Below are 12,942 nucleotides of genomic sequence, written 5' to 3'. Positions count from 1 at the left end.
TATTCTTTACCAACTGAGCTATCATGAAAGAAGTCATTTACTCTTCCTAAAATCTTTTAGCAGCTAGTTGTGGGAAGGAAAAGTGAATTTTTTTGTGTGCACAATGTTAGAGATTATTTTTGCCTTACAGAGTTATTTTGTGGTCACCTTCATTAAAAAAAAAAAATTGGTCATCACAAGTTTTACTAGCTATGAAGACCAATATTATACTGGCCACTGTAACGTTTCTTGGTTTTCTCTCTAGACCTGAACTAGTTATTTCCTACTTGCCTCCTGGAATGGCTAGTAAAATTAACACTAAAGGTAAGAGATTATGTATACCTTTATTAATACTTTGGTGTGGCAGAAATTGAGGGGGGGTGGCTTTTGATTTGTTTTTGAGCTTTTTAAGATATTTAATGCCTGCCCCCCCAAAGGAAACATTTCATTGGCAGTTTCGCATGGCAGTCATCCTTCCTTCATGTGTGCACAGCTTTATTGAGACTCATGTGGAGTATTATACCATCAGTTTAATTCTTCAGGTTTCTGTGAAAAGAGCCAAACTGAATTTCAGTACTCTGCTTTTATAGAGCACTTCCTTATGGATTTTTTACAGTATCCAAAAGAAATGGTATATGCTTACTTTACAGCTTTGCAGTCCCCGAAAAGACCACGAAGCCCCGGGAGTAATTCGAAAGTTCCTGAAATTGAGGTCACTGTGGAAGGTGAGATTGCTCTGTGGCCCGTTTCTGTCCTCTCTCCAGTTCACTGATTACAGCTATTGCCTCTTCACTCTAGTGTTGACATTTTTAGGGAAACGGGCCTTCACAAAACTTGTTTCAGGTGTGGAAAGCTAACCTGTGGTAAGTCTAGAGTTCTAAATGGTTTTAATCAAAAGTTTCAAGTAGAGGGAATTTCCTCAGCCTCGCCGCTACTTGTTATTTTCTGCTTTTAGATAATATCCATCCTAATGAGTGTCTGTTCCTTTTTATTGCTGAGTAATATTCCATTGTGCGGATGCGTACCGCATTTTGTTTATTTATTCATCACCTAATGGACGTCTGGGTTGTACTACTTTTTGGCTATTTATGAGTAATGCCACTCTGAGTATTCATGTACAAGGGCAGTGGTGGGTTAATGAAAAGCTCTTTTGACCTGCCTTCAGGGTGATGGGGTGGAGAGATCCAGCTTCTCCAGAAATACCCTGCTTTCATCACAATGCCATTTAAAAAAGCTTTGGTTTTTATTCAGTAGCTTGATGTAATTAAAGATTAGAATGTTGAGTCTTCATATTTTATTGAATTCTGAGGCCATAGTCAGGCTTTTAGTGGGAAACAACTCAGAACCCATAGCATTGTTTCTGTGTATTTCTTAGAATTCAAAGAAAAGATATGTCAAGAATAGCTAGAGAATCCAAAGGAGAGCTTCACAGTGTAGATGATAGACTTGTATCTAAAGTTGTGTTCATGTTCAGAGGCTAAGAGAAAAACCTAAAGGCAAACACAAGTGACGAGTGGCTTCAAAAGGCTGTGATGAGTCATGAAGTGAACTGAAAGTTCCTCATACCAGCCAGAATGCTAGTGCGTTCGGTGGGGAAATGCCTCGTTGTAGGGATGGAAGTAGAAAAATGGACAGAGGTCTGTAGAACTCACAGCAGTGGCCTTTTCCTTTGCAGACTGCTGATGTCCTCACTGGCCTCAACTTTTCCAGCACAGGTTGGCCTTCAAGAGCAGGTTGTCCAGAAGTCACCAGCAGGTGATTGATTGTGTGTGCTGACTATGTGTTTTGTTTGTTTGTTTTTTATTCTTCTTTAGGCCCTAATAACAGCAATCCTCAAACCTCAGCCGTTCGAACCCCTACCCAGACGAATGGTTCTAATGTTCCCTTCAAGCCTCGAGGGAGAGAGTTTTCCTTTGGTAAGTATATACTTCATTTTTCTTTATTTCATTACTTCAAATAAAAGGAATTAGTAAAATACTATATTCTAGTAGTTGCACTGTTTTTTAAAGGTGAAGACTACAGAGCCAGATTGAGTTCAAATCTGGCACTAGTACTTAAGATTCCATGACCTTGAGCAAGCTGCTTAACCTCTCTGTGCCTCCGTTTCCTTGCCTGTAGATGAGGATAACATTATTTCCGGTTCCATAGGGTGATTTTTAAGATGATAAATACAGATCATCTAAAGGGTAGAGCTGTATCTGCACAGTAGATACTATAATTGTTGGGGGGGTGGTATTTTGGTCTTTGTTTATTTTGTTAATTTGTAGCTGACATATTAGTAATATACTAAGTTAAAATTAAGTTAGTTGCTCAGTTGCGTCTGGCTGTTTGTGACCCTATGGACTATAGCCCACCAGGCTCCTCCGTCTGTGGGTCTTTCCAGGTCTCCAGCATTGCAGACAGGCTCTTTACCGTCTGAGCCACCAGGGAACCCCAGTAATATAATAAAAAACTTAAATAATGCATCAGAATTAGAATAGTTACCAAGACATGACTGTGTTAAAAATCTATGTATTTTTTCTTTTGCACTGAGTAAAGATGCACAATAAAAGAAGATGAAGAAGTTCCTAACCTTTCTGCATTTTTTTTTTTTTTAATGCAGAGGCCTGGAATGCCAAAATCACAGACCTAAAACAGAAAGTTGAAAATCTTTTCAATGAAAAATGTGGTAAGTTTATTCTGAAGTATTATTGTTATTAAAATATGAGATAGCTTTTCTATAAATCAGAAAAATGTGATTAGTGTAAAAATGTTCAACATTTAAGTATTATCATCAGATGTATGTGGGCTTTGCAGGCATGAATTTGATCGTTTTTCCCACATTTCTTTAAGAAATTGAAGAATTTTTCTAAAATTAAGATTCATGTGATTTTTTTTAAAGAATAGTTTTAGTAGCTGCAAAATGTAGTTTGAATGCTTTTTTTTAAGGTTTAATTTTTCAAAAAATTATGTATATGAGAAACGATAAGTGTGTTTTGTTTTTTTAGGTGAAGCTCTTGGCCTTAAACAAGCTGTGAAAGTGCCGTTTGCGTTATTTGAGTCTTTCCCAGAAGACTTTTATGTGGAAGGCTTACCCGAGGGTGTGCCATTCCGACGACCGTCTACTTTTGGCATTCCAAGGCTGGAGAAGATACTCAGAAACAAAGCCAAAATTAAGTTCATCATTAAAAAGTAAGGAAATAAAATGAAACGAGCTTGCCCCCTGAGTTGGTACAGTTTGACTCTGGGAGATGGCATGTGGATTCAGCTTTGGGGCCCTAGAGTCAGAGAAGCTCTTTAAGCTATACTTTTATATATATTAAAAAATTTTTGTAAGTGGTCAAAAGAGGGAAGGAGGGCTGTGACTTACCGGAGGGATAACAACTTGATTTTGCGAAGTCTCCTTATAGTCATATTTTTACTGGTTGATACGGCTGGAATCTTAAGTGGAGGTTCAGTGTTCTAAAGCTTTTTTATTTCTCCAGTTTACAGAACAGTTTAAATCTCTCTTCTGTTTGTTTGGGATCTGTGAATTATGCCAGCACAGCTGAAGCAGATGAAAGTAACGGGAGTTAATAAAATATGTGTCAGTGTCCAGCAGTTGTTCACAATTAGTTGAAAGGAATTTTAGGATTTATTTATTTATTAATGGCCACCCCTCTGTACTTTCAGCCAGGTCTCTAGAGGCTAAGACCCTGCCTCTGCTTCCTCAGAGAGACAGACTGTTTAATTTTTACTTTTTGGCCTTGCCATGAGGCATGTGGGATCTTAGTTCCTCACCCAGGGATCAAACCTACATTCCTTTATTGGAAGCCTGTTATTGAAATCTTAACCAGTCCCTCCAGGGAAGACCCAAGAGAGACACTCTTGGTGTTTGACTTTTCACAGCCTGTCTTTATATTTCCATGCTGCCTGCATGCCCGGCTCTTGTGTTTCCTTCTCAAGTCTGGCATTGCATCTTTCCAGGATATATTGAAACCATAGGAAGAAGCTATTTAAACTAAATAGGGCTTGGTGGATGTTAAAATCACAATGATAGCTAGTCTTTTTGTGTGTGTTCCTTTAGATATCCATGTTATTTCTGTTCCTGCTAAGAATGTGTATGTATAGAACGTTACTAGCTTTTTCAGTATCTTACTTGTTTAATTTTTAATTTTTACTATCAGAATACTAACACACATGCTTTTTCTCTTGTTTTTAGGCCAGAAATGTTTGAGACTGCAATTAAGGAAAGCACCTCCTCATCTAAGAGCCCTCCAAGTAAGCATTTTGCTGCAGAAAACACTTTGTCAGACACTTACTTTGCAGCAGTAGTTTTAAAAATTATTGCAAGAGTAGCTGTTGAAATAAAACCTGGAAAGTACATTCAAAATTGGGGTTGTGTCTAGTTTATGATTTTTAAGTTTTTTAGTAACTTAAAGATCTCTACATGTCTGATGCTCTACAAAGCAGCATGAGGAAGACAAAAAATGAAAAACATCTTTCAGGAAGCCCAATGTCACAGAACAAGAAAACATGTCATGAGGAACAAAGTTGGCTTAAAATATGGTCTATATTTTATAGTCTGTATTGTAAGCGTTAGGGAAGATTTAATTACATTTTGTGTCTGTTTTTAATCTGAGGTTTCCGTTTTCAGGAAAAATCAACTCATCACCCAGTGTTAATACTACTGCATCAGGTGTTGAAGACCTTAACATCATTCAGGTGACAATTCCAGGTAGGATCTCTCTGCCTTAATTACAGCTTGTTAGGGCTTCATGTGGAGAAGGCAGTGGCAACTCCAGTATTCTTGCCTGGAAAATCCCATGGACAAAGGAGCCTGGTAGGCTGCAGTCCATGGGGTCGCTAAGAGTCGGGCACGACTGGGAGACTTGACTTTCACTTTTCAGTTTCATGCATTGGAGAAGGAAACGGCAACCCACTCCAGTGTTCTTGCCTGGCGAATCCCAGGGACGGGGGAGCCTGGTGGGCTGCCGTCTATGGGGTCGCATAGAGTCAGACACGACTGAAGCGACTTAGCAGCAGCAGCAGCAGCAGCAGGGCTTCATGGAGATTGAATATACTGCACATTGTCTGTTGTTCCCCTAGCCCCTGCAGAAATTATTGACCAAATACATCACCATGTCAGTTTATCTCTATAAACAGTGCTTGGCAATTATTAGATTCAACGTGAGCTAAAACCTGTATGCTACCCAGATGCCTAGTGTGTTTAAAAAATTTGTATGAAACGGCAAACAAAACTCTTTATAACTGGAATGATGTTGTTGCATTTTCAGTTTAGTGCTATTATTAAATTGTTTGGTTAAATCATTTCAATCTTGATTGGTTTTTTAAAAAACATTCCCATAACATAAAATTACATAAAGCACCTAAAAATGTATCTGGTATTAAAATGGCATTGTTAAGTTACAGCTTTCTCTTAACCTTTTTAGACGATGATAACGAAAGACTATCAAAAGTTGAAAAAGCTCGCCAGCTAAGAGAGCAAGTTAATGACCTCTTCAGTCGAAAATTTGGTAAGTTTTGCATTTGTGCGTGGCTCTCCCGGTGTCTCAGCATCTGCCTGCCAATCAGGAGACGCAGGTTCCATCTCCGGGTTGGGAAGATCCCCTGGCGGTGGAAATGGCCGCCCACTTCAATATTCTTGCCTGGGAAATCCCATGAACAGAAGAGCCTGGTGACTCCTATAGTCTGTAGGGTTGCAAAGAGTCAGACATGACTGAGCATGGATGCAGGTATTTGCATAATACAGCTTGCAATAAGCCAGGAAAACTTTGACTCAGTTAGATCTTAAAACTGAATTATGCTCAAGTAGTTGTCATCTGTGCTTCTGTAAACCCTCACTAAGGTGGACTCTCTGCTTTTATGCCATTTGTCTCACTATAGGTGAAGCCATTGGGATGGGTTTCCCCGTGAAGGTTCCCTACAGGAAAATCACAATTAACCCTGGCTGTGTGGTGGTTGATGGCATGCCCCCCGGAGTGTCATTCAAAGCCCCCAGCTATCTGGAAATCAGCTCCATGAGAAGGATCTTAGATTCTGCTGAGTTCATTAAATTCACAGTCATTAGGTACGTGAGAGTGACTTGCTTGGTCATAGGAACGAACCTGCAGATGACTGAGAACGAGTCATCGTCCAAAATGTGGTCCTCTGTATAAGTTTACTGTAAGATGAAATGACCTAATACAGTCCTTCAGTTACAGTGAGGCTCTTTCGTGCCTGTGTTGACTCTTCATTCTCTGGTTTTAAGGCAAGGTGTTGTTAGCACACTGTGACTTGTAGACCAGCTCCAGCCCGCCACGTGTTTTATTTTTATGTATTGTTAAAACCCAGTCACTCCTGCTTGTTTACATATTGTCTGTGGCTGCCTTCATATTGCAGTGATAAAATTAAGTAGATGGAACAGAGACAGTGTGCTCTGGAAACATTTATGTCTGGCCCTGTACAGGGAAATGTTGCCAGCCCCTGCCTGTGAGGCATCTTCCCGGGCTTCAGGTCAGACAAGGATCCAGTGCTAAGCCACTTTTGTTTCCTTGTCTGTCCAGTGAGATGGTAGTTGTTGCCTTTGAGAGTGTGAGCTGCTTATCCACAGAGTAGGAATGGTTGCCACACCTGCACACTCAAGCACTGTGCGGATTCCATTCGTTGATATGTGCTTGTCACAGTAAGTGCCACACGCGTCCCCTTTGCCATCACCCAAGTAGAAATTTCCAGGGCCCTTCCTGCTTCTCTTCCACCTCCCCCAAACTTCAGGTTCCCGCTGTCTGCTTAGGACCAACACTCAGCAATAGTTAATATCTTATCCTCCCAAAGCTTCTTCTCATTTCACTAAAATTACTCTAATTTCCTATTATTTATTTATTTGTGTGTGTGTGTGTGTGTAAAACATAGCCGTGGTTTTTTTTTTCAGTGTATTCATTTTTAATTGAAGGATAGTTGCTTTACAGTATGGTGTTGGTTTCTGCCATACATCAGCATGAATCTGCCATAGGTATACATGTGTCACCTCCCACGTGCCCCCCCATCCCACCCCTCTAGGTTGTCCCAGAGCCCCTGAGTTCCCTGAGTCATACAGCAAGTTCCCACTGGTTGTCCAGTTAACATGTGGTCATGAATATGTCTCCATGCTGCTCTGCCTGATCATCCCTCCCCTCCTTCCCCTTCACTCTTCCGCCTACCCAGAACTTAGCTGTGGTTAGATATACCCATTCATTGTCCAACTCCCACTGTCTGCTTAGGACCGACACTCAGAAATAGCCAATACATTACTCTCCCAAAGCCTTTTCTCATTTTACTAAAATTACTCTTATCTATTTCCCTTACTTTGTTCCTATTTTTTCCCCACTATCTTTGGTGTAGCGTTTTCTAATGGTTACTTGCCTGTCTGTAGGTTTCAAAGTAGAAGATTAAATGATAGTGCACAGCTTTTGTGTTTCTAGCACATAAGTAACATGGGCTAAATGTTAGTTGAATAAAAATATACATGTAAATTCTTGTAGAGTAAAAAAAACACTTGTACCATCTGTTTCTCTCTTTAGACCATTTCCAGGACTTGTGATTAATAACCGTGAGTATTTCTGGATGTCTTTTTTTTTTTTTCCTTCTCTGGGATGTGAGAAAAGGGGATGGGTGGGTTTATGCAGGTCTGCGTGTACACTTAGAGGCGTAATCCAGCAGTAATCATTCAAAGTCATTGTTTTAGCCCTCAGTATAAAGCACCACAGGTCACTTTGTGGATGTGATATTGGGCAAGTTGCTTCGCTTTTTAAAATCTGTTTACTTACTCATATAATCAAATAGAAATGATATTTGCACCCATTTTGGCTGTTTTAGAGCATTTTAAATGACACATTGTATGTCAAGCCTCTAACACAGTGACTAGCAAGCTCCTTCCTGTGTAAATATGAAGTTCTAATACAGCGCTGCTGGGCCCTTGTGCTTATGTCAGACTTAAGAAATCACAACAGAGCGACCTGCAAAGCCTAAAATATTTACTCACTGCCTCTTTGTGATGAGGTTTGTTGACTCCTGATCTATAGTATGTGTTCAGTAAGCACAATCTATTTATTCCTGTTTTTACCATTACTACTTTTACTATTATTTTCTGATTACCGGGCTAGAAAAGGCAAGTCTTCTAACATAATTTAGCCGCTTCTGTTAATATTGAGGCATTGTGTCTGGCAGTCATTGGGCTCTCAGATACTCTTGCACAAACAAGTGTAAGTATTTTTCCAGTTCCCTGATATTCCTGTCATTTTAAACAGGTTTTGTGTGTGTGTGTTGTTGGGTTTTTTGGTGTGAAACAATTATGCTAATATGTTTTATGTTCTTCTATTACCTTTCTTGTTAAAAATTTTCCAAAGTGACAGTTATCCTTAGTTGATACACCATTAGCATTTTAGTCATTTTTCCAGCTGGTATCGTCTCAGCTCTTTAACATCCATCTATATTGAGCGTTCTGTTCTGTATTTGCTGGGAAAGTGTTCAGGAGTTTTCAGTGACCACTGCGCAGCTGAGCCCTATGAGTTGTCGGTTCCCAGACTGAGCTGAGAGTCACACGGCTGTTGTGCCTGTCCCGCTGCCCCGTTGGGCTTCACGCTGTCGATGGTCTTTGGCTGTCTTGCCTTTAGCTTCACGGATTTGGTCTTGTCTCTTCTGCTTCCCAGTTTTGAGTTTCATTTTATCCTAAAATATATTTATTTGCTTGTTCCCCCAGGCCATTAGTTCTTTTTCAATAGATTCTGTTTTCATTATTCTATCTTGGCCACGTGTGTCAGTATCTGGGGATGTCAATAATGAATGAAAGGAAATCTTGCTTCATAGATTTTTCAGTCATCTTCGGCATTCAGCTTTAATTAACACCAGAGATCTTTAAACGTCCAACCCCATGATAAGGTGTGGGGGTTTTGTTTTGTCTTGTTTTTTGGAAAACTTTTTTGATTGCAATTCATCTCTCTTCGATGTAACTTTTAATTTCAAAAGACATTGTGTTTTATGGCTCTTTGCCCCTTTACCGTATGTCTAAAGCGTTCAGTTTTGTTCTTTTCCTTGTGTGGTAATAATTTACAGAATTTTATGTTAATTACCATGAGTTAGTTACTTGGATGGGACCTACCGCAACTTCTAATCTTTGTTCCTTCCTTCTCATAAGGAAAATAGTGTCTCTTATAGCAGAGTTGGGGCATCAGGTTAGAGAATGTATGCAAAAATGCTTTTGAAATCTAGCAGTGTGTCATTATTACTTAAATGAATCTGCTTTCTTTTCAGAATTGGTTGATCAGAATGAGTCAGAAGGCCCAGTGATCCAAGGTAAATTAAGCAGGGTGAAACATGGAAGTATTCCTGCTTACGCAGTAAACCAGATCACATCAATCGTGTGGCCTCACGTGCTAATGTGTACCCAGCTCTAAGGAAAGTTAATTCCATAGCACACATGTCCACATGGATGCACACACTCGAGCACGTGCAGATCTGGGTTCTTTGACTCGTTTGTCTGAAAGCCTATGTGGGCTCACACGTAGGTCATCACTGAGAACTGGACAGCATGCCGTTGGCTCCACCTTCCCATGTCAAGCTCAAGCTCAGGAACCTGAGACCCGTGGTGTTGAGTGTGGTTGTGTGATGAGAAGGTTGTCTTAACTTGGTGCCTTATGCCCTTCATTTCTAATGGTTGCTGTAAGCCAGACTGTTGGCTAAAAATTCCTTGGAATCAAGTGTTTGTTTAGGCCTGCTGTGTGATTCACTGAAAGTAATGAAAGACTTTCATTAAAAGGGATCCCGCAGAAGGAAGGGGGAAAAGACATAAAGAACCTCCTACTTTCCTGTTGGACCTGTGTTAAGATTGTTATTGATTGTGTAAGATAGCAGATTTTTGACAGTCCAGTTGAGTAACCCTGCTTTTAATTCCCCAAATTTGTAGCTATTGTTTCATCCTAGATGGGGGCTTTGTGTATGTCTAGAGAGCTTCCTCCCTCTAGGCTTTTTACATAACTGAAGGCAACTTTTGATTAGTGTTTTAATAAAATCTTCATGTGTTTCTCTTCAGAATCAGCTGAGCCAAACCAGTTGGAGGTTCCTGCAACCGAAGGTAAAAAGGGTAGCCTGGTTGTCAAAAATTGAAGTGCCAAAGACAAAGAATTAATTGTAGTTTAGAAGCTCTTCACCTGGAAACACGTGGTGGTTTTGTTCCTTGGTTTCTGGGTCATGTGGGTTTGTAGTTTATGCCCAGAAGCATTGTATTTAGAGATGACTTACAGGCTCTTTTCTTCCATTTTCCCCAAATGACCCTTAATGAATTCTGAAATTGTTGAATGAATGTTTTGTAACCTAGATTCAGCTAGTGTGGGTCCTTTACATGCATAATTAATAAGGCGTTTGTGACTTTGAAAATCTAAGTAACAAAATTTAGAACTTGACTGCTGGAGAAGAGTCTCTAGTTACTACTGTTTTTAGTATCTTGTCGAGTTGTAATGAATAGTTTGGTATGAGTAGCTGTATAATCAAGTAAATCTGTATTCATAGTGCAGTTAATCGGTTCCCTTTTGTTTTTCTTGATAGAAATAAAGGAGACTGATGGAAACTCCCAAATCAAGCAAGAACCAGACCCTACGTGGTAGAACTCTTCCCTCCCAGGGTAAATCAGCTTCTGTGTCCAGGACACCATGTAGTGTCTGGGAGAGCCTCCCTGCATATCCGTAAGCTGAAGTGTTTTCCCTGCTTCAGCCATAAACGGTGGCCCGCCTTCGGGGCACATGAGGACCAAGTGTAAGCATACTGGGTGGTCTGAGCTAGCGGGCTCAAGCATGGAGAGTTTCCTTGGATCAACGCATGTCTATCAGGCAAAGATGTTAAAGTACTTGGCCTCCAAAGTGTTTTGTTTCTGATCTGTAGGTTAATTCTTATCCTTGCCATTGGATGCACTGCGAGTCAATGTCACCAGACTGACTCTCCCCTAATCACTGTAACAGTATTTGCAGAGTCTGGCCGAGCTGCACAACCATTGTGTATCCTGGTATGATTTGGCCTGATCCTGTCATTCCAAACATCTTAAACCTTTCCAGGAGGGGCGTTCCTAGACCATCAGTCAGTGAGACTTGGTGTTCATGTCAAGCTGAACCTTAATCAGCCCCAGCATTGACTGTTTTCATGATAGTTAGAGGATACAGTTATCTCTCACCTGTAGCTGACCCTCTGTTTTTTTTTTATATGGAGACTTTTTTGGTCATGGAATGGGCCATGTACCTCCAGTCCCTGGACTGATGTGGTAATTAAGTTGTGATATTAGTGAAAATCATAAATTCCTATAATCAGATTAACCTGTTTTCTCACTTGTCTGTTTTCTCTCCTGTTTTAGCTTAAAGTATCAGTGGGTGAGAAGAGCTTTTCGGACCTGTTACTGCCCCAGGCTGTGTAATATACTTGTATAACAGAAATACCTTCTATACAAACCTTTTTTTCTACTTTTAGATAGAAATGTCTACTTTTTCAGCAGTTCTGTGAATTGAATTAAAGAGCAGAGTGACTGTAGATTTGGAATGGCTGGTTTCCTTGGGAATGTATTATAAGGATTTTACAGCAGTGCTGGAAAAAACGACAGGGAAAATGACAGGGGTGGAGCTCATCAGTTTTTTACATATTCAGCAGAGCCTTCAGCGACGGTGTTTGTTTTTCAATCAAGTGAAGATATCTCCTACTGGAACATCTCAGCTTCGGCAGTGAAGAAAACCCCTGTGATATAGTTCAGCTCTTTAGTTTTTCTATTGGAGAAAATCATTTAAATGATCCTTTTGTTCACGGCTCTCCTTAATGACTGAGTGAACAGTTAGTATCTGTATATTTGACTAAACCTTTTCCTAAGCTCTCTATCATGGTTCATATGTTTTTTATCATCATTAAAACACAACCATCAGGATCAGCTAACAGCCAGTAAGAGGTCGGTAATCTCCGCGTGTGGCTTATAGATGGAATACAGAGAACCTCTTCCATTCACATTTACTTTTCATCCAAATAAAATGCATGGCGTACCAGAAGTTTGAGGTCAGGTATGAGTGTTGGGGCGAGCTGAACGACACTAGAGCCTCACTGCCATGAGCCCAGTCGTGATGTGGAATTCTTTGGAACACCACCCCAGCTCAGCTCAGAACTTGGGGAGGGGGGGGTTTCGTTGCCTTCATTACTCTGCGGTTGAACCCGTGACACTGAGGCCCAGTGTGGGCAGTGAGGGGTCAGTCAGCTGACCAGGCACCCTCTGACATTCGGCGCCATTTGTAGGAGAATCTTACGTGTGTTGAGATTTCACCAACAGTAAGATGTAAAATACCAGCTATACGAAAAGCTAGAGTATGTGATGGCATAGAGTTTTCATTAGCTTTATCACAATATTCACAATGGAGAATTATATTACATGGTAGCAGAAATAGGCATTTTTATGTGTTGCTTATATTTTACCTCAAATTAAATTGTAGATATAGGGTAATAAATAAAATCCATCCATGCCTTTCACACACTAATTCATTTCTTTCTAAGGTGTTTTCATGACTGTTGGGAAACCTGGGGCGGCTCGGCGGTAGGCGGATTGTGAGGTGAGGTCAGGTCGCCGCTGTCCAGTGGCTCCATGCCTCATCAGGACACCCCTGCCGGGGGTGAGTCTGAGACCGCTGTGCCTCTGGTCTGAGCTGGGGCTGGAGCCCCCACCTGTTTGTTCATGACTTGCCAACGGCATGCGATGTTTGAGGTCAGTCCCTCCCAGGATGCAGCCTGTGCTTGAGCCCCTCCCACATAAAACTCTGGCTCCAGGTCCTTTCTGTCTCTCCTCATCACCACCTGCCTCTCCGTGACCCTTACCCGTGTGACCTCAGGGAAAGCCAAACCGATTTGTTGACAGACTTAGCAGCTGGCCACCCGGAGGAGTCAGCTGCTCTAGTAGACCCCCGGGGTTACTTTCAGGCGAGCCCCATCTGGCTGCCACCACCCACATTTCCCATC

The 12,942-nt window shown here is 40.9% G+C and overlaps 1 protein-coding gene across 8 annotated transcripts in view; it reads left to right on the top strand.

The window, feature by feature from the left end:
• The window catches only part of GTF2I (general transcription factor IIi), an 84,961-nt gene extending 72,494 nt beyond the window's left edge, over positions 1 to 12,467 (top strand). For all 8 annotated transcript variants that reach the window (XM_040260800.1, XM_040260846.1, XM_040260824.1 and 5 more), the window contains 14 exons: positions 245 to 303; positions 630 to 704; positions 1,794 to 1,895; positions 2,582 to 2,647; positions 2,967 to 3,150; positions 4,160 to 4,218; positions 4,595 to 4,675; positions 5,391 to 5,474; positions 5,845 to 6,028; positions 7,497 to 7,525; positions 9,226 to 9,267; positions 10,004 to 10,045; positions 10,516 to 10,591; positions 11,312 to 12,467. In XM_040260800.1, coding sequence (XP_040116734.1) covers positions 245 to 303; positions 630 to 704; positions 1,794 to 1,895; positions 2,582 to 2,647; positions 2,967 to 3,150; positions 4,160 to 4,218; positions 4,595 to 4,675; positions 5,391 to 5,474; positions 5,845 to 6,028; positions 7,497 to 7,525; positions 9,226 to 9,267; positions 10,004 to 10,045; positions 10,516 to 10,574 — 1,066 coding nt within the window. In that variant the 3' untranslated portion in view covers positions 10,575 to 10,591; positions 11,312 to 12,467. The remainder of the gene's footprint in view (positions 1 to 244; positions 304 to 629; positions 705 to 1,793; positions 1,896 to 2,581; positions 2,648 to 2,966; positions 3,151 to 4,159; positions 4,219 to 4,594; positions 4,676 to 5,390; positions 5,475 to 5,844; positions 6,029 to 7,496; positions 7,526 to 9,225; positions 9,268 to 10,003; positions 10,046 to 10,515; positions 10,592 to 11,311) is intronic.
• Positions 12,468 to 12,942: the final 475 nt, after the last annotated feature.

The sequence above is a fragment of the Oryx dammah genome, unplaced genomic scaffold (assembly GCF_014754425.2).
Source record: "Oryx dammah isolate SB20612 unplaced genomic scaffold, SCBI_Odam_1.1 HiC_scaffold_2, whole genome shotgun sequence".
Taxonomy (NCBI): Eukaryota; Metazoa; Chordata; class Mammalia; order Artiodactyla; family Bovidae; genus Oryx; species Oryx dammah.
The sequence above is the reverse complement of the archived record's forward strand: the minus strand, read 5'-3'. Positions and strand labels throughout refer to the sequence as shown.